This window comes from Hipposideros armiger, unplaced genomic scaffold (assembly GCF_001890085.2).
Source record: "Hipposideros armiger isolate ML-2016 unplaced genomic scaffold, ASM189008v1 scaffold_207, whole genome shotgun sequence".
Lineage (NCBI taxonomy): Eukaryota > Metazoa > Chordata > Mammalia > Chiroptera > Hipposideridae > Hipposideros > Hipposideros armiger.
Window position 1 is genome coordinate 1,239,544 of NW_017731557.1, and position 19,549 is coordinate 1,259,092.

At 41.5% G+C, this 19,549-nt stretch overlaps 1 protein-coding gene across 1 annotated transcript in view; it reads left to right on the top strand.

Annotated features, from left to right (window-relative positions):
* Window positions 1–19,549, top strand: part of LTBP1 (latent transforming growth factor beta binding protein 1) — a 371,909-nt gene that overhangs the window by 130,051 nt on the left and 222,309 nt on the right. Inside the window, exon 5 of the mRNA XM_019653802.1 lies at window positions 15,840–16,007. Coding sequence (XP_019509347.1) covers window positions 15,840–16,007 — 168 coding nt within the window. The remainder of the gene's footprint in view (window positions 1–15,839; window positions 16,008–19,549) is intronic.

The window sequence follows — 19,549 nt, forward strand, 5'->3', positions numbered from 1 at the left end:
TTGTTTTATTTCTCTTTTCTTTTTCTTTCTTTTACTTTTTTTTTCTTTTTGTACATACTGTAAGGTTGGTTTGTAAATTATTCTACAGAGGCAAAAAGGGAAAATAAACTTGCCCTTCCCCTGCTGACCCAGTCAGGGGAAGGAAGGATGGGGGTCTCCCAGAGGGAGAGTCCCCATTCCTGCTGTATTATACAAACTGTACAATAGACCCCAAAAGGGTGGGCTCAGTGCTGTTGTTTGATGGGGAGTCGGTTCATCTGTGGGGTGAGAGCTGGGCAAAGTCTGCCCCCCTCCCTGCCCCAGGGCCAGGTGTAACTGGCCTCCATTGAGATGGACCCCCCCCAACCCCCAGGGGGGAGCACAGGACCCCTGTGAGCTGCTCAAGTGTTGTCCACTTTGACGATAAATCAGTCAGTCTGTTGATCGATAATCAATCCTTTGATCTTGTCTCCAATTAAACCTAGGCTTTCACCAAAAAAAAAAAAGAAAAGAAAAGAAAAGAAAAGTTCATACACAGCTGGAGCAGGAGGAAGACCTTTCTTTCCTAAGGCAATTGCAGTATGGTTATATTTGAGTAATTCCCTGACAGGCAAACATTAAACCACAGAATACATACATGTTTATATGTATAATGTATGTATATGTATGTATATACATGTATACATATGTATTCCATCATATATAAATGTGTTATTTAAGCAGTTACTTTTGGGAGCTTCTTACATTATCTACATATCCGATATCCGTTTAAAAAAATACATACTTGTGGCGCTAACTGTACTTCACAAGTTCTCTCAAGGTTCATTTTTTTTTTTTAACTAAATGAAAGCATTTTAATAGGCGGTGGTTGCTTTTGTGAAGAACATCTTAGTTATTTAAAATCCTCTGTATCCTCGAAACAGATTTAGAAAGCTTTAGTGAAAGAAAGAAGAACATCCACAGAGCAGGCGAGAGGGTGGTCGTCGCTGTTCTCTGGGTTGGTGGCCTTGGGGCTTCTTGTGTGGGACTGATGCCTGGAACCACACCCCTCCGGCAGCTGTTCTCCTTCTGTTAATGAACCACAGAATGGCTGCAGGTGCGTCTCATGACTGTACTGCCTGCCTCGGATCCAGGAGAAACCAGAACCCTTTCTCCCACGTGCCCAGATCTCATTGATGCGTCATTTTCTTCCCTCCTCCCTCTTGCCACGGCTTTCCTGTGCGTGTAGTAGACTTTCCCACCCCACTGACTTTGACCTTGGCCACGTGACTTTGTTTTGACTAATGGACTGTGGGTGGAATGACAGCCAGTTCTGAGCTGTGAGAGGCCTTGCGTGGCTCTGTCCTTCCTCCTGCCATGAAAAAGGCATGGATCCGGTCTGCTGCCATGCCGACTCCTTTGACATTTAGTGCTTTTCTTACATTACCTTATCAGTTGGGCAGAAGATTTACTTTCAACACAATCTGGACAAGTCAATTGTTGGTCTCAGTAGAGCGGACGATACTGTTTTAATCAGAGAGGATACATCCAGGTAAAAATCCAGTGTGGTGACCTTGTCTTCTCGCTACAGTGGACGAGGAAATGGGTAGGTCCTTGACCCAGGAAACACCCACCTGTGCTGGCCGGCCGCCTCTAAGGGGGCCTGGCAGAAGAGCAGTCCCCACCAGGGATGATACTGGTGAAATTAATCAGAAGCTCTGAAGGAATTTGAAAGTTAGGGTATAACATTAAGGAACTAGCACAGAAGTGGAAGGCCAAGTAGAAGCCGCAACAGCCAGAGACGCTTTGTAGCGTATTAACGTTGGGTACAAGAACGAAGTTCGATTGCGTTTTCTGAAAAGGGCTGGGGACAGGGCAACGTATAATGGGTCGCTAAAAGTACTGTGGAGTCTTACTGTCTTCCCAGTTACCGAAATACATCCTCGTCTTCATGAGGCCTGGCTTAGATGGCTGACTGTTCCTGGATTTTCTTGAGACTTTTATCCCCCTTATTACTGCACTCAGCTTTACTGTACCTTCCCATCACTTGGCATAATGTGCACCCCTCACATTGTGTTGTAGGCAGCAGAGACCCCAGCTCACACATGTTCTATTTGTGCCCTTCCCTCTAACAGCTGCACGTCCTGATATCTCAGAGCACCAAAGATTGCCTTTTAGAGAGGGAAAACCCAGCTGCTTCACTTCTTTTCTTCACTCCCTTTTTTAGCTCTCACTCCTGTCCACACCCCCTCATTTCTAAGAAAGCGTGGGGTGGGCTGGCAGATGGACAGAGGAGTGGATGGGCCAGTTCCATGAGTTCCCAAGACCACTGGAACACTTAAAGAATTGTTCTCCCTGGCCGGGGGTTCAGTAGGGCTTGATGTGTTATTCTTCATTTACGTTTGAGTACCCATTTGGATTTTTAACAGAGCATTCTCAGGTCACAGGGATTCTTGCTCACATGGACTGGAGACCATTCAGTATCAGTTCATTAGTGTGGGCAGGAACCTTTTCAGTAAGACTCCTGATATCCCATCATGCCTCCTATTCATTCATCATCTTTTTTTGGTATGGGTTTTCAGGCAACCACAAGGGGGTATGTGTATAAATACATATCATGAGTGCTGTGCCTTGTCTTGAACATGAAACTATAGCAAAATTAGATGCCTCTTTGTAAAGGAGTTTTTAAAAGACTCTTAGTGGAGAAAATGATTCATAATGTTTTTTGTCAGAGATCCCAGTTTCCAAACCACACCTTAATATACATCAAGAACATATACTATGGTTTTGTTTTTTTTTTGAAAACCTGCTAAGGATAGTGTACATTATCTTCTTGTCTCTGAAGAGCAGGTAATTAGGGCTATGGACGTAGACTCATTTGGCCCCATCAAAGGCACTATGTAGGTTCTAGCCTCCTCTTCTTTATCTGTTTAGCACTTACTGTGTGCCCACCACTGTGCTAAATGCTTGATATTCATTAATTCCATATTCCAATATTAGCACATTATTTGACTATTTAAAATATCCCCTGCATGTTATTCATATAAGTTTCTTAAGAACCAAAAAATAGAATGAGTTAAAAATTGCCAAAACAAATCTTATTCATTGAAAAGAATGCTGCATTTGTTTTTTGTGTAAGTTATTTTTAGGTGAGTATAAAATCAAAATTTGACTATATTTTAAAAACTTGTCAACTTTATTGTAAGCCGGACTTTTATGACAATAGCATTTTTAAAATTACCTAAATATAGAGCTTCTGGCAAGAATTGTTTAACTTAACAAAATTATTCAAATACAAAATTAGACTTTCTAATGAGTGGGTTTCTACTGCTGGTTGCAATCCATTTGACACCTTTCAAAACAAGCCAAGCGATCAGGTCTTATCTGGAAATTATGTAGAAAGCAAAGCCCACAATAGAATTTTACTTTATTCTAGCGTCTTTAATAGTCATTATGATCACAAAAGCAAACATCTTCAGATGAAATTTTCCGATCTTTAGAAGCTCTTATGGGTTTTGCTATATAATATATCATGGGGTAAATACCACTACTAGGTTGGGTTCTTCTCACAGTTGCTCCGCTAAGGGCTAACCATGTGTAATGCTATCCTCTTGTGTTTGCATAGTATTTAACAGCTTATCAATTGTATCCATACAAATTATTTCATATGGTCCCTGCCACAATCTTGTGAATTCGATGGGTTGGGTGGCACTATTCCGTGTGTGTCTTTTTTTCCACTGTAGATTGCAAGATCCTGGAGGGTGGAGCCTGTGAGTGGTTTTACTTTTATCCTGTCCCATTAAAACCTCTGAATACTAGTTTGTCTGTCAAATAAAAATCTTGACACTTATTCCGTAGGACTGTTGTAAGAACAAAGTTAGATGAAGGACATGATACGTAACATAGCTAAACATATAGTGTGTGCTCAATTTGTGTTTTTCTCTCTCACCCCAGCCTTCACCAGTGCTTAGTGTCATATAGTTTTCATCGGAATGCCATCAATAGTGTAGGAGAGGCACTGGGGTAGTGAGGAAAGAACAGGGCCGTGCCCTGAAACCCCAACTCTACCACTCCTAACAAAATGACCTTGGTCAAGTTTCTGATGAAGGTCTGTGTAGTTTCCCTGTCTGTGAAGTGCGTATGAGTGTAACCTGCATAATGGTGGTGTGTATTTTGAGTTCTGTAGCTTAGTAGGCATTCAGTACATGTTTCATTAGTCCATCCATCATGCGGACAGTGCTCTGTACATTTAAAAAGGTCCATAAATTCTGGTTCTACGAGTATGTTCTCAGAATCGAGGCTAACAAGATAAGCAGAGGAATGTGTATGTGTTTATGTTACAATAGTTATCTATGTCTGTGTAACAAATTACTCCAAACCTCAGTGGCTTACAGCAACAAACATCTTGCAGTTTCTGTGGTTCAGGAATTCGGAAGCACCTTAGCTGATTGGTTCTGGCTCGGGTTCTTTCGTGAAGCTGCTATCAGGGTAGCACCTATTGGGGTTGGAAGATCTGCTTTCAAGATAGCTCTCTCAATGGCTATTGGCAGGAGACTTCAGGTTTTTTTGCCATCTAGGCCTCTCCCTGGGCTCCTCGAGTATTCTCATAATATGGGAGCTGGCTTCTCCCACAGTGAGTGATTCGAGAGAGAGACACCCAGACAGAAGCTGCAGTGCCTTTTATGACCTACTCTCTGAAGTCACAAAGCATCACTTCTACTTTAATCTGTCCTTTAGACATGAGTTACTAAGACCAGCCCATGCTCAAGGGTGAGGAATTATACTTCACCTCTTCAAGAACAAAGTATCAAAGAATTTGTGGATAAATGTTAAAACTACCATAATGTTCAACAGGAAAGGCACTATCCTGAGGAGAGTCAAAAGCAAAAGAGGAAGTTGAAAATGAGTAACCTAAAAAGAATGAACTGACAGCTGGAAAACTTACAATGATGCAGAGTTGCACATCAGTAATTCATTTTGTATTGGCCAATAATCATTTTTCAATTTTATTTATCACATGATATTGGCGCATAGCTAGATATAATACGATGACTTTGAAAAAAGGGACTTTTAGGCTAAAATCTTTTCTAATGATGAGATCTATTGAAGTTGGCAGTCGTCCCCTGGGGAGAGACATGGGGCCATTTGATAGTCATTTAAAAACTGAGGCAGAGAGAAGTTTGTGCGAGGAGAAAAAAAGTCACAGAATCTATATTTCGTGAGTTTAGATATCCGTGATTCTATAGTTCTGAATTACTTCAGAGATTTAAGAATACCAGCTTTCTTCTATATAACTAATTGGTTTACCAGATTTTTTGTCCCATTGATACATCAAAGTTGAGGGTTGTTTTGCCAGTTGCAAAAAAGCTCTTTTCTTCAGCTTCCGCAGTGGTTCTTGAAATAAAATGCATTCACATGATGATAATTTTGTTTGCACTACATTTTTATTGCCTATTTGAAAGAAGGGGCGTCCGTCAGAGGCACATCAAGATGCCTACTTCTGACCTGGCAGCTGCTGCAACTCGAAATGCTTGCACAGGCACAGGGTTTGGTTTCCTTCTCTGCCCTGTTTTTTTGTTTTTTTGTTTTTCTTTCAAATGGAATTGAAATTTTGAGTAATAATAGGTCATTTTCTTCCTTGTGCCTGCCTTTAGTGTAAGAGGGAAATTTCCACACCCCCTAATGAAGGTGATGGAACTCTGATGGCTTTCAGCTCCATTAAAATTTTTGTGACCTTTAGATATTAGTCGTTTTAGTAAAGTCACTTCTCTGTCCTTTCTTTAGACAATGGGATTCCCATCTATCCCCAGCCTGAGCTCACAGGAACTCGGGTCACTCATCTGCATTTCCCCCACCTGCAATGTTTCCTGTGTCACTCTTTTCTTAGCACACACTCTTTCCTCTTCCCAAAGAGGGAGAATCACCAGGTGGGATGTTTGTTATAAACAGAAAAGGGGGATAAGATGATAAACTGTTTTCATTGGTTTGATTGAGGCTCAGGGAAAGTTGGAGAAATAGAGAAATGTACATAAATAGAAGAATGTGCAAAGAGCCAAGTGAAAGTGGAGGGTTGTAATGTTTGTTCATGTCTAGGTTGCTGAAAATCATGGAGAGGAGGGGTAGTTTAGTTGGATCGAAAGCATGAAAGGTGGGGGAAAATGGCGGCAGGGTTATCTGTGGGGAGGAAACTGCAGTGAAGGAAGTAGGTGTGTGAGTGAGGGCTGTTGTACAGTTCTACCAGACAGGGACCTGGCTTTATATGGGCTGCTGCAGAAGGTGAGGCTCCATTGAGTCTAGATGGGAAAGGGTCCTGATTTCTTTTGAAGGAGTTTGATTTTTGTCCGAAATATTTGTCGTAGCAATTTTATAGTCTTATATGGAATCCTAATTCTCATAAAGTATATGGTGGAGATAATCTGGGACCCTCACACGAAATAACCCCCACTTAATCAAGCTTGTGAATAAGTCATGGAATTTGTTCCTTGGTAAGCACGTAGCCCAGTAGATATCTGTCCTTTTAGTCAGACTTGTTTCTCCTCATACAAATAAGCAGATGTTATTTATGGAAATGGTGAGTGATAGACCGATAACAAATGCCTCCATTTACTTCTCTTTGGCAAAACAACAAATGTGGGGATAAATAAAACCTAATTCAGTTCCAAAATTAAGGGACAGAAAATGTGAGTCACGGGAACCATATCTAACCCACTTTTTCTGTAAGGTGCCCATGCAAAACTAGCTAGATTAGATGAGTATTAGGGTAGGAGATAGGTACATATCTACTTTTACTTCTCTACAGCTTGTTCTGTTCACTCGGGCACAATAGTGACATCTTCCTCTTGTCCCTTGTACTTAAGTCTCTCCTCCCATGGTCATCCTGGTGGAATCTGCTGCTGTGCTGCTGCTGAGACTGGCAGATTCTTAAGGTAGACAGAGGTGTTTCACATGAAAAAAAAAATGCTTCTTTTAAATGGCATTTCTCCCTTGGGAGACAAACCCTTAGAAAGAGTAACATCTTGAGTGTTGATGGTTATTAAAAAAAAAAAAAATCCTGGGTCAAACTCATTTAACCCCAAGTATGGTTCCCATGATGGTCAGGATTCTGGATCTAGGCTGAGGAGCGCGTTGTCAAGTCAGAATCGAGAAAATGGGTATAGTGTGCACTCCCTCGCCCTCCCTGACTTTCTTGTGTGCTTCTTTTAAAGTTTTGAACTGATTAAAGTCCTGTCATCTTGGGGAATGTGTTTCTTAGGCTCTTGATCACAGCATTTCAAATACCGTTTGTCCATTCCGGATGGGATGGTAACAGCAGGCTCTCTGGTAATCAGCATTAGGGGCAGAGGAGAGATTTCCAGACTGCATAGCTGGGATTTTCAAGTTGTGGTGTATTAGTTCTGGTACCTTCAGCAAGTGCGGTCACCTCTTTCCTTGGGCTGTAGGCCAGAGCCTGTCTTCCACTGTCTTGGGTGTGCCTCATTGGCAAACTGAAGTCTGCCTGGACGGTTGAATCCCTTCAGGGTCTATGATGTTAAAGAAAAAAATATTTTACAAAAAGGGTCCTAAAATGAAAATGTCAAAAAGCCATTGGTTTGTTTGGCTAGTTCTCCACTTTTATTACCAACTGTATTTGCTTTCCCCAAACACTGGGTCAGATCCTGCTGGGTAAGTCAACTACTTGTTGGTTAAAAGTTAGTCTGCTGGCTGTAAAATATATTATACCTTCAAACATATTTGATTTTGTTCCAAGGATAAAAATAGGACTGTTTAAAAAATATTTTTAGAGAAGAGGACTTATGATGAATGGTATTTGAAGAGGACAAACTCTGAAGGGAAAAAAGGAAAGATAAAAACAATTGCATAGTCTCCAGGTGTGCTTTTTACAGTCCTGCTGGGGGCATGGGTGTCTGGCTGCAGGGCAAGATAGAAGGTGAGAAAATATAATTCTAGGTGAAAATCTTAGTCCTTCAATCTTGAGTCAAGGCAAAACAAAGATTAAATGAGTGAAACAGGGAATTAGACCTGACTCCTGAAGTAAGTGGAAATTTGGGTTGAAATCGACTATCTTCATTGCTGGAACTTTGTTTAGTCCTTTGGCCAATCTCCCCAAGCTGGGAACCAAAATATATTTCTCTTCTTTGGTGGGTTTTATGGCCTGGTGACAATTCCCATCACATAATAGAATCTGGGTAGCAGTGTGTTTAATTTCCTAGTTGTTCTTTGCCTAACAAAGGGAATGGATACTTGGTAAATCACAAATAGGTTTAAAAACAACTCCTTACACATCCTAAATTTTATTTATAAAATTAGAGGTAGTTTCCATCATGTATCAATTTGATTTTTCGTTTAATAGGTTGTGAAATTTAGGGAGCAAGTCATTGTTTTGCTTTTGAAAAAGTATTTGAGAAATATCTATTTCCTGTTGTTTATTCAGCTATCCTCTCATTGGCATGTTTAGTTGAAAATTTTTAGTTTTTTATATCATTGGCCATTTTTGGGTGATGTTTTAATGATTTGGGGAGAAATGTGTTTTGTAATGATTGCAGGGTTTCCTAACAACTGCGGTTTCCCTTGATCTGAAACTTTTGCAGCCAAAATATTTCTCTCTGACAAACATAGCATATAACAAGTATAGTTTGACGCTAAAGTTTTCCTAGGAGTGTTCTTTGTTTCTTTTAACGCTACTAACAGTTACTCTGTAATAAATATTATGTTATTTAGCTTCCTGTCAGTGAAGTTTATTCATTCAATTTTAATTTCTTGAGCACTTACTTTGTGACACATGTTGGGTATATAGTAGTGACCAGACTCATTCCTGCCCTCATGGAGTTTGTGTTCTCATGACAAGAATCAAACACTAAATATGTAAATTGATTTTTTAGTAAATAGGAAATATAAATCAGGGTATAGGGGGTAGATAATGTGTGGGAGTGTTGCAGTTTTGACAGAAAAGGCCTCCTGATAATGTGACATTCTGGAGAGGTCTTGAAGGAGGTGAGGAAAGAAGCTGTGCATATCTGGGGAAGAGTGTTCTCGGCAGGAGGAACAGCAACTACAAAGGCCCGAGACAGGTGTGTGCCAAGTATTTGAGGAATAGCAAGGAAGCCAGAGTGAGTGGGTTGGGGAGAAGTATAGGAGATGAGGTCAGAGAGGTCCCAGCTGTGGAGAGCTCCACAGGTCATCGGCTTCTGATTAAGATGGGAAGCCACCGAAGGGAGGAGCACCCTGATCTGGCTGACATACATTCAAAAAGGATGCACTGAGGGGCCGGCCGAGTGGCTCAGTTGGTTAAGAGCTCGCTCAAGAGTGCGAGCTCTGAGCAACAGCGGTTCGATTCCCAGCCCGAGCTGAGCAGCCGCTGAGCTGCCAACAGGTAGCAGAATGGCTCAGCTTAAAAAAACAAAATAAAAACAACAACAAAAAAAACAACAACAAAAAGGATGCACTGAGTGTTGTGTGGGGAGTGAAGTGTAGGAGCACAAGGTGGAAGCAGGAAGTCCAGCTAGGAGACTGTCGAAATAATCCAGACATACGATGATGGCGGATTGCACCGAGTGTTTGCCATGGAGGTGGTGAGAAATTATCATCTTCTGGAAGTAGAATTAACAGGGTTTACTGTTGTATTGAGTCTCAGATGACAAAAGGTCAAGAATAGACTTGCCATTTTCTGAAATGGGGGACTACATGAAGAAGAGCAGGGTTGGATTTGGATCCAGGGAGGAATCAAAGCTTAATTTTGAATATGTTTTGCGTGAGATGTCAATTAGACATTAGACTTCTCCCTAGCAGAGTTCCATAAGCAGTTGGATAGTTGGATTCTTGGATACATGCGTGCGTGCACACACATTCACACCCACACCCACACCCACACCCATATGCACACACACATACACAAGGTAGAGGTGGTCCAGGCTAGAGTTAAACATTTAATACAGAAGTCTGTAGATGGTATTTAAATCCAGGAGATAGGACAGGATATCATCACCTGGGGAGTTAGTATAGAAAAGAGAATGCTATAAAGACTGAGCTCTGGGGCCTTCCCTGGATAGGAGGATCATAAGGTGCAGTGGCCATTGAGGTAGGAGAGAAAGGCATGAGAGAGTTGGGTAACCTAGAAGTTAAGTGAAGAAAGTGTATTTTATGAAGCAGTGTTCTACTGTCCGATGGCCTGAAAGTTTGAGTGAACAATAGCTAGAGAATTTGCCATTGGATTCGGCAACATGGAGGCCACTGGTGACCTTCAAATGGGTGACGTGTTGAGAGGGAAAGCTTGATTGCGGCAGGTTCAAGCGAGAATGGGAGAGGAGGTAGTGCAGATAGCCAGTAGAGCAGCTCTTTCGAGGAGGTTTGCCATCAGGAGAGCAGAGGAAATAGGGCACTATCTGCAACAGAGTACAATGGGGACAATGAGAAGAGGGGTATTCTTGAAAGATGGCAAATAGTACAGCATGTTTGCACACTAACGGGAATGAACAGAGAAGGACGTCGTTGAGTATGCAAGAGAAGAAGGGGATTCATTGCTTCAGTGGAGGGGTTGGCCGTAGATAGGACCACCTCCTGGAGGAGGAAGGCAGGACAACTACAGATTCAGGTAAGTTGGCGGGTCTGGGCCTTTAGAGCTTCTATTTTCTTAGTGAAACAATAAGCAAGGTCATACTTGAGACTGTATGACCAGGTAGCGTCTGCATTTCTGCCCAAATAGATATTTTGGGAACTGTATTTTACATTTTCAAACATGGTATACACTTGATACCTGCTCTTTGATAAGCAATAAGGAATTCTTTCAGAAACTCAGAGTATTCCCCAAAATTTAATCTTGTATTAAATGATTTAACATACTCTTTGTTTGTTTGTTTGTTTGTTTGTTTGCCTCTCTGTAGGTCTGCCTTCTTATATGTGTAAAAATGGAAGGAAATCATATACGTATGTGTAAGAGAGAGATGAGTAACTGACATAGTTTCCCTCAGTGAATATTAAGGGAGAATTGAAAGGAGGAGAAAACTCAGATGTTTTAACTTACATAACTGGTATAGCAACTATTTATCTCCCTGCCTCTTCATTTAGTTATTGCTGCCTAGAAAAACTCAAGACAGTACTGGAATGTAACTCTAGATTCTTATCTAAGGACATACCCACATCAGAACTAGAAATCTCATTCGAGGTTCCCTCTTGGAGGGCTTTCCAGGACTGGAGCAACCTGATGAGGTAACAGGTTTGATGTTAATTTCTACTAACATAGTACCATTCTCTAGGAACACAGAGTATTCTATGGGCATTATTTTAATAGTCCAGGAGGACTTACGCAAGCCTGGAGAGCTGAACAATCAAGTCTTGTTATTCTAAGCATTACTTAGTACTTTTATGATTTGTCCTTCAAAGAATTCTTGGCCTTCGGGCGAGCAATGGGCTGCAAGTGAAAGAATGAGCTATTAGCTCAGTTTCTCTTGCAGGTGACCTGGGTACTGAATCAGTTCCGAGGTCTCCTTAAGCAGGCCTCAGTTAATGGGCAGGGTGATGGCTTCACCACAGAGAGGTTGCTTCTCCTTCCCAGAGGATATTGCCTGTGCTAGTGGGTCCCTGCTGTTTAAGTTGGATGCGTGCTGATGTGCTGTCGGAGCATTCTGGGTGAATGCAGGGGGAGACTGTGTTTGTTCATGACATCTGATGTGAGTCTTGAACTTGTTATATTTATTTCTTTGGCTGCCTTTGCTTTTGGTCACATCCTAGTCTAATGACTAAAAGATGGCAGCTGTGCTCTTTTTCTAGCCTGAAGTCCATTTGTCAAGAACCATTTTCACATTTTTGAATTTCTCTCTGTCATCAATGATTGGAAAGCAGAACTGAAAGCTTTTTATAGGGAGAGGGTATCGGCTTTGCTTCCATTCCCGTTGCCATTCACCCTGAATGTCTGTGGTTTGTTTTAAGCCATGTGCCAGGGCCTCTTCTTGGAGGTATAAATTCACACAGGGTCTGGCAGAAGCTGCAGACAGGATGTTGACTCTTGAGTGTCTTGACTGACTGACTGACTAGGAGGCCCAGTGGAGGTGCTACACAGCTCCAGGCAATCTATGTTTCTCGCCAAGCCTCTAAAACCCAAGGTTTGAAAGTGCTTGCTTCAGAATTCTGGGACTGATTTACCTACAGGGATCTAAAAATTACATTGTTTCATCAGAGGGACCAAGCATGTTGAAAGCTGTGCCAACACTTTCCCTGTTAACTCCTGAATGGCCTGACGTTTGCTTCTCAGATTGTAATTCTTGATCAGCCAATAGGCGTCCCTAGGGACAGTCTACCACTGATTTGACCGTGGGCTTCGCTTTCCTTCCTCACTGGTGAAGCAAGGCCTTAGACCATGATGACTCGAGCATCCGGTGAGTCCCCAGTCTCGGGGGGGATCTAGTCATCCTTTGGGTCCGTTCATTCATTCCACATTTATTTGGCACCTACTCTATGGAAGGCACCAGGGGTCCTTGAGTATTAATTTATTCGAGGTATTTGAGGAAGATACCTCTTCAAAGACCAAATGGCCTCTGTAGGAAAGGCCACTGTTACCAAATTCCCACTGAACCCTACAGAGATGAATGGTATTGTCTTCAGCTTGTCACATGTGAGAATTGGAACCTCAGAGCCGTGCACCCTCGTTTGGAGTACATTAAAACTTAAACTCTTTACACGACACCCTAGGTATGTGGAAATGATTTTAAAGGAGTGGGGACAGGACAGTGTATTTTCTGATCCATTTAATGCTTGTGGCGCTCCTGTTAGAGCTGTGAATGACAATCTAGTGTCAAACAGTTGTGAGTTTTTCAGTAGTGGTTTGGAGATTGACGGGAGAAACTAAAGCTAGTTATAATGAAGAAATAAATGCTGCGTGAAGACACAAGTGGACCCGCTGAGAATACAAGTGTCTGTTTTAGAATTAGATTACTTTACACTAGAATTCTTGTAAAACACAAGGGGAAATAGGAAATAAAATGTATCTTCTGCTTCCAAGAAGATGTGAACATTGTAAAAATCAGAATGAAGTCATGTGAAACTATCTCTGCCTTTTTGAAAATCCACATGATTCTAAGCCATTTTTTTTTTTTGGGCAAAGAAATAGAATAAGTTTTTTAAAACAATAGGTCTGAAGATTCTCAAGTGCCTATAAAGTGACTACTGTAGCTGGGAGGGGATATGGGAATAATGATTAAGTGCTTGCTTTTTTTGGATCTCTGCGTTCGCCTAAGTGAGCATAATTTAGGTGATGGTATGAGCCTCTGCATGGCAGCTGCTGGTGCTGCGAGTTCATGCCAGAGAAGACAAAATAGTTGGCACACCATTTCTAATTTCATTATGGTACCGAGAGCCAGAAACAATATACGTTTATGTTCTTTTGAAGTAGGACGATGTTGTCTCTTTTTTTTCTTGGGCTTCACACACGTACACAGGTATTTGCAAGGTATTGTAAGCATGGTTTGACAACTTAGAATGTAGGCTGTTTTTTTGTGTGCTACTGTAAAAAAATCAAACTGGGTGAATTTTGTCTGATCATGAAATCAGAATTCTGTTGTAGTTTTAAAAATTTCTGAGATACAGGCTTAAGAAAAAATTTTAATGCCGTGTAAGCATTTAAAGCAGTGGTCGGCAAACTGTTTCTTTAAATAAAGTTTTATTGGAACACAACTACACCCATTTATTTACATCTTATTTTTGACAGGCTGCTTTCCTGCTGCCATAACAAAGTTGAATAGTTGCAACAGAGACTTTTTGGCCTAAAGCCCTAAAATATTTACTGTTTGGCCCTTAATGGAAAAGTTTCTGGATGCCGTTTTGTAAGATGCTGGAAGATCTGGTTGGCCTCTAGGATATCTCCGCACCTCAGATTGTGTGTCCTGATCTCCTGTGTTAGAACCACTGGCGAATGAGGAATGGTCTTGGAAAAACATTGGAAAAGCACTGTGAGGATATTTTTCCTCCAGAGGAATTGTTTTCTTCTGTGAAGTGAAAGGGCCAACCCAAGCTGAGCTCTTCAAGTCCCTTTTAAAGTCAGTCAGCTTTCTTTGTTTATAAGGCAGTTCTCTTTGAGCAGTGGAAAGGCTATCGTGTGGAAGAGGCATTACAATGTGGGAGCTGAATTAGGATTAAGGGGTGCAGCTGACTGTGAGGACGTCTTCAGCTCATGAAGGAAGAGTGCTTGTTAGGAACTGCCCATCACTAGAATGTGTTCTTAGTGGCTAATGAGCTCCCTGTCACTAGAAAGCTTTAAATAAGGGTTGTGTCAGAGGACCTTTACGGGCTCATTCCAGCCTGACATTCTAATATCTTATTTGGTTAAGGTTTTGTTTCCAAGCTCAGATTTGGACCACAGTTGATTCTGTTGAGGTCCTATAGAGGCCTCCTGGATGGTTTTCTGAAAAATATCCTGGTCAAATCAAAGCAGTGTGGGGGGAATTGCTTCTGGCAGGCAGGAGATGGCAGAGGAAAGGCTGGCCCAGAGCCAGTCTCCCCATTGGCTACTGCAGCAACACGGTGGCAGCAGGAAGGGCACTGCTTTCCACCAGCCTTAAAGCCTCAGAGACGAACCATCTGCTGCTACCATCTTTGCTTTCTGCATATGCTCCTGGAAAGAGGAACGACCTGGCTGGGGGCAGATCACAGATGCAGAGGTCAAAATAGGGTTTCTGTAGTCTGCTTTGCCTGAGAGTTTATATTGGTACTTGGCTGTGAACAGCAGTTCTGGGCGAGGCCACACATTCTCTTTGGCTTTTATAGCACAAAAGCAACCTTAGGTAATATGTAAATGGACGAGCATGGCTGTGTTCCAATCACACTTTATTTATAAAAGCAGTTAGTGGGTCAGATTTGATCCAGGGGCCATAGTTTGCCGACCCCTGATATAGACATTAAAGTTAGAACTGGCTAGAAAACTTCAGTTCCAGTTCCCTCATGTTTTAGAGAAAAGGTGAAATGACATGTCCAAAGTCACAGCATGGTTGAGCCAGAATTCCAGCCCAGAATCTGACCTTTAGATGTGTGCCCATTTTGTGACACTGTGCTGCTTCTGCTATGTAGTCAAATTACGGCATTTGAGTGAGAGAGGACCACGGGAATGAAAGAAGTACCTGCCTTAGGTGGCCTGGGAATATGGCAGCGGTGAGAGCTTCCAGGATGGTATTTGAACGGAGGCAACCATGTAGCTCTGTGACCTGGCCTCACTCTTTCTTAGAGGGACCCTGTTCACAGGAAAGCAGAATATATGTTGCGTACATTTACGTGGAGCAATAATGCCCCAGAGTTGTGAAAAAGAAATGGGCTCCTGCGGCTGCGTCACAGGATTTGATCACTTCAGCTGAGAGTGCCAGGAGATTTGAGACAGATGTTTTCAGACATGCCGCATGCCTAAAACATTTCCAGGGGTCGGGCTGCAAATAGTGACTTCATAAGTGGAGAAACAGGGAAAGTATGCACGGCCAGGACACAAGAGTTTATTCACCACTAGGTGCAGGGCCAACCTCTTTGCATTACATCTGCCTGTCAGGGTTGGCTCTTTCATCTGTCGTGCCCTCGGTACTGCTCTTTGTCTGCCGTGAATAAAGTGCAGCATTGTGGTTAGTAATCCCACTCCAGTGACTCGACTTCAAATGTGGTTTTGGAGTGCATCCCAGAGTTCTGTTTGCTAAGCTTCCTACTCCTGTTTCAGAGACACCACTGGATACAGAGCAGCGAGCACTAAAGGCTTCCCTCTTTCCTTAAACCTGTCGGGTTGTGGGCTCTCTCTTTACCCCTTTTGCTCCTTTCCTTTCTTTTTTTCTTTTTTTTTTTTTTTTAAACTTTCTAAGGCAAGTTCATGGATACTAAGCTGATGTGTTTGTTGTTCTTTTTCTCCCTGCCTCCGCTCCTAGTGAGTAACCACACTGGCCGCATCAAGGTGGTCTTTACTCCGAGCATCTGTAAAGTGACCTGCACCAAGGGCAGCTGTCAGAACAGCTGTGAGAAGGGGAACACCACCACTCTCATTAGTGAGAATGGTCATGCTGCCGACACCCTGACGGCCACGAACTTCCGAGTGGGTGAGTTCCTCCATGGTCCCTAACTGTCCTTACCAAATAGTTTTATGAGACTGTGGCATTTAGACACCTCTCCCCCCCACACCAACCCTCCACTCACACAGCGCTCTGCTTGAATGGGTTTCTGTCTATGAGTACAAATATGCTTTTTTCACGAGATCTTTTTAATTACTTTTGGAATAGTTTTTACCCTGATTATTGGTTTCTTAGAGAAATGGCAACTAGGATATTACCTTTTATTGCTTATCATTTATGCAGCTGTGTGGTGATGGTGAGGTATCAGTTGACGGAAGGGAATGGTTTTAGATTAAGAACCCTAAACCACAACTTACATTGATCAACTTCAGGTTTTATCTTCTCAGTGATACGTAGAATGTGTGATAGATTTGACTCATGTTGTAAAATTTGGATGGTGGGGATTACATTTAAATTTTTACTTCACAGATAGCCGTGTTCTAAAGATATTCTAAAAATTGTCAAAATCCTGTATTTTGGCTGTAGAAGGGGACACGGACTTGCATCTTTGGCCACGTTTCTGCTCTGTATCAAAAGACTGAATTAAAAATTGAAATATGACATGGATTTGGGGGAAGATATGCTAGTAGATTACTGTCAGTGCTCAAAACCTTTTAATAGTTCATACATAATTTAAATAGCTATGCTAGTTACCAGCTGCAAAAAAAGGCTTTTTTACTTTTCAAAAAAATTTTTTTTTGTTTCTTTTTTACTTTTTTCGTAAATGGAGAAAGTATTGCGGTCCACTGAGTGCTGTCACGCTGCCATGTTGTCATTCAATACAGTATTTTTGTCACGGAAAAATGTCTTTTATTATTTTTTGACCAATTATGGTTTGCCATGTGTACTCAAATAATCACAGACACCCACGTTACTTTATGAGTTACTCACAAGAATAACCCAAATGTCAGACAGATAATAACACTGGCTAGATCTGGGCTTTTTATGGAATATTGCTGTTTAGTCTTGGGAGTGTGTGTCTGGGGGTTAGGAGAAGGGGGTGTCTCTTTCAAACTGATTTTCATCAAGACAGAATACAAGGGAGCAGCCTGAGGTCCTTATTAGCTCTTCGATTATTCTGCTTTATTGTGACTGCTAATCCTTCTGAGGCTGAAGCAGTATTCTTGGTAGTCTGTACTTGGAAAAAACATGCACTCATAGATACTATTTAAAAGGGTATTGTGAGTTTCCTGGCTATGATAGGGGTACTTCGGGCATATTTTTAAAAAAGAATTCAGCTAGTAGGTGCCAAATGGCACATTACGCTTCGCAGGGCAGAGAGCCGAGTCTAATGGGAAAGTGTGTTGAACTGACGATCAGGAGACGGGATTCCGGTCCTGGTCCTGCTACTAACTACCAGCTAATCCACAGGGTGTGACAGTTCACATTTCTGGACCTCAGCTTTCCTCATCCATAAAATAAATGGCTTCCATATAGTGACCTCTGAAATTCAGTCCATCTCCAAAATCTTACGATGTTGCATGAGTAATAAGTAATATTATTATTTGGCGTTTTTGGAGAGTTATAGACAAGGGAGGGAAAGGAAAACACAATTCCCAACAGGTTCTTATTGGACTTAATGGCTTTCTTCACTTTTGCTTTTCTTGATGGTTTTCCTCACTCTCATTGCTTGCTTTCCCTCCTCCATCCTCACCAACAATGTCTGCTCCCCCCACCCCCCCTTGCATTTTTCATAAATCCTTACAGTAGAAATGACAGAGTAATCGGATGGGTGGTAAATTTTTGGCTTATAGAGTATTCATTTTGAAACTAAATATTTAAAGACTTTGAGAAACAGAGGAAGTCTGCTTGTTAAAACACGCTACACACTTTCCTCTCTGGCATTTAAGCAGATGTTTAGGAACAGAATACACGGAGCCTGTTCAAAATGCAGAAAAATTATTTACAAAAATATTTCAAAACCATTTCTCAACTCTGCCACAAAAGGGTTGGCAGAGGAGTTTAATTTAAAAAAAAAAAAGAAAGAAAGAAGGCATAGTAATGAACCGTTTCACGTTGGCAATTATGGGAAGTATTTCATTTACATCTTGAGTTATTTCTGTCTTTACATTTTAATTCAAATGCTGGATAATCTGAGGGACATGATTTAATTTTTTTTAAAGAATGGTAATTTTGTAAAACTTATAGATTATGATTCTTCAGAAAAACAGAAAAATTTAAAATTTATTTTTAGACATACCAGATATCTTTGCGGACTTTACTGCTTTAATATAACTTTATTACTAAAAAAAAGTAGTTTTCTAATTTGCTTTTCTCTTTGTGTGTTTGTTTATAATATGTTAAATCCTTTGACACATAAGTTATGTATATGGAAAATAGTACAGTTTGAGGACAATCCAAAATTTATCGTAACTTGTAAGCTCTTCTCTTTGGCCTCTGATAACTTGTTAACTAGTCTCTTTAGTTACTAAAGGTGGGGCCTGGCAAAATTTTTCTGTAAAGGGCCAGAGAGTAAATACTTTAGACTTTGCAGGCCATGCAGTTTATGTCCCACTGTTGAGCTCTGTCCTGGTCAGAAAAGTAGCCATCCACAGTTTGTATGAGAATGGGCGTAGCTATGTTGCAAAACAGCCAGTGGGCCAAATTTGATTTGAGTGCCATAGTTTGCTGACTCTGTTCCGAGGAGTCAAAGTAATACAGGGAAAACCATGTGGAGTTCACAGGCAAGCCACCTTAATTAAATAATCCATTTTGATAATCAGAATAGCAGAATTCATTTTGAGCATTTGCTTGGTGATTTACAGGTTTTTTTGTTTTTTTTTGAAGTGGAACAGAGATTATTGTCACTGTATTTTTGATAAGGAAACAGGTACAGTAGCTTGAGTGAGTTTGCCTTCATTACATGGCAGGTCGGTTAGCTAGGACAGGAACTTCAGCCTCCTTATGTGCCCTGTTTACTTAACTTGCTGGGGTCTGACCATCATGTGACAGAGGGACAAGTTGAAGGACCTCATGGAGAGCTGGGTTTTGTGGGAAGGAGGGATAGTACAACAGAGAATAAGCAACTGAGAGGCTCACAGCCTTGGGCTCGCATGTTGGCTGCATGATGGCCGTCGGGTGTGTTCAGTCTCTATCTCTTCCTGAGCCCAGGTCACCCTCCCACACAATGCAGGTAATAATAGGTGTACAGAGGGTGGTTCTGTAGCAGGCAGAGAGGTGACGTTAGTCTCCTCCTGCTCTCGTGCTTTTTCTGTGGTGGTCTGTCTGGTCTGGGGTGACGGTGAGTCTGGGCTGTTCCGATGTGAGAGGCAGGTGCATTTTTCATGATGGTTAAGCATAGAGTCTCTGTCATTTGAGTATTCAGTGGGAGAAATCTTAGGTATAACTTAATGTGACTCTAAAAGTGAGGCCAGAATGAGGATGATATCCAAGGGAAGTACTCTGAGATTCTAGAATAAACTCATTTTTATGAACATGCTCTTGGTATGAGGTAACAGAACATTCACATTAAGTGGCATATCCTGTAAGAAAAACTTTTAATTATAATGACTGTTTTTTTGTTTGTATTT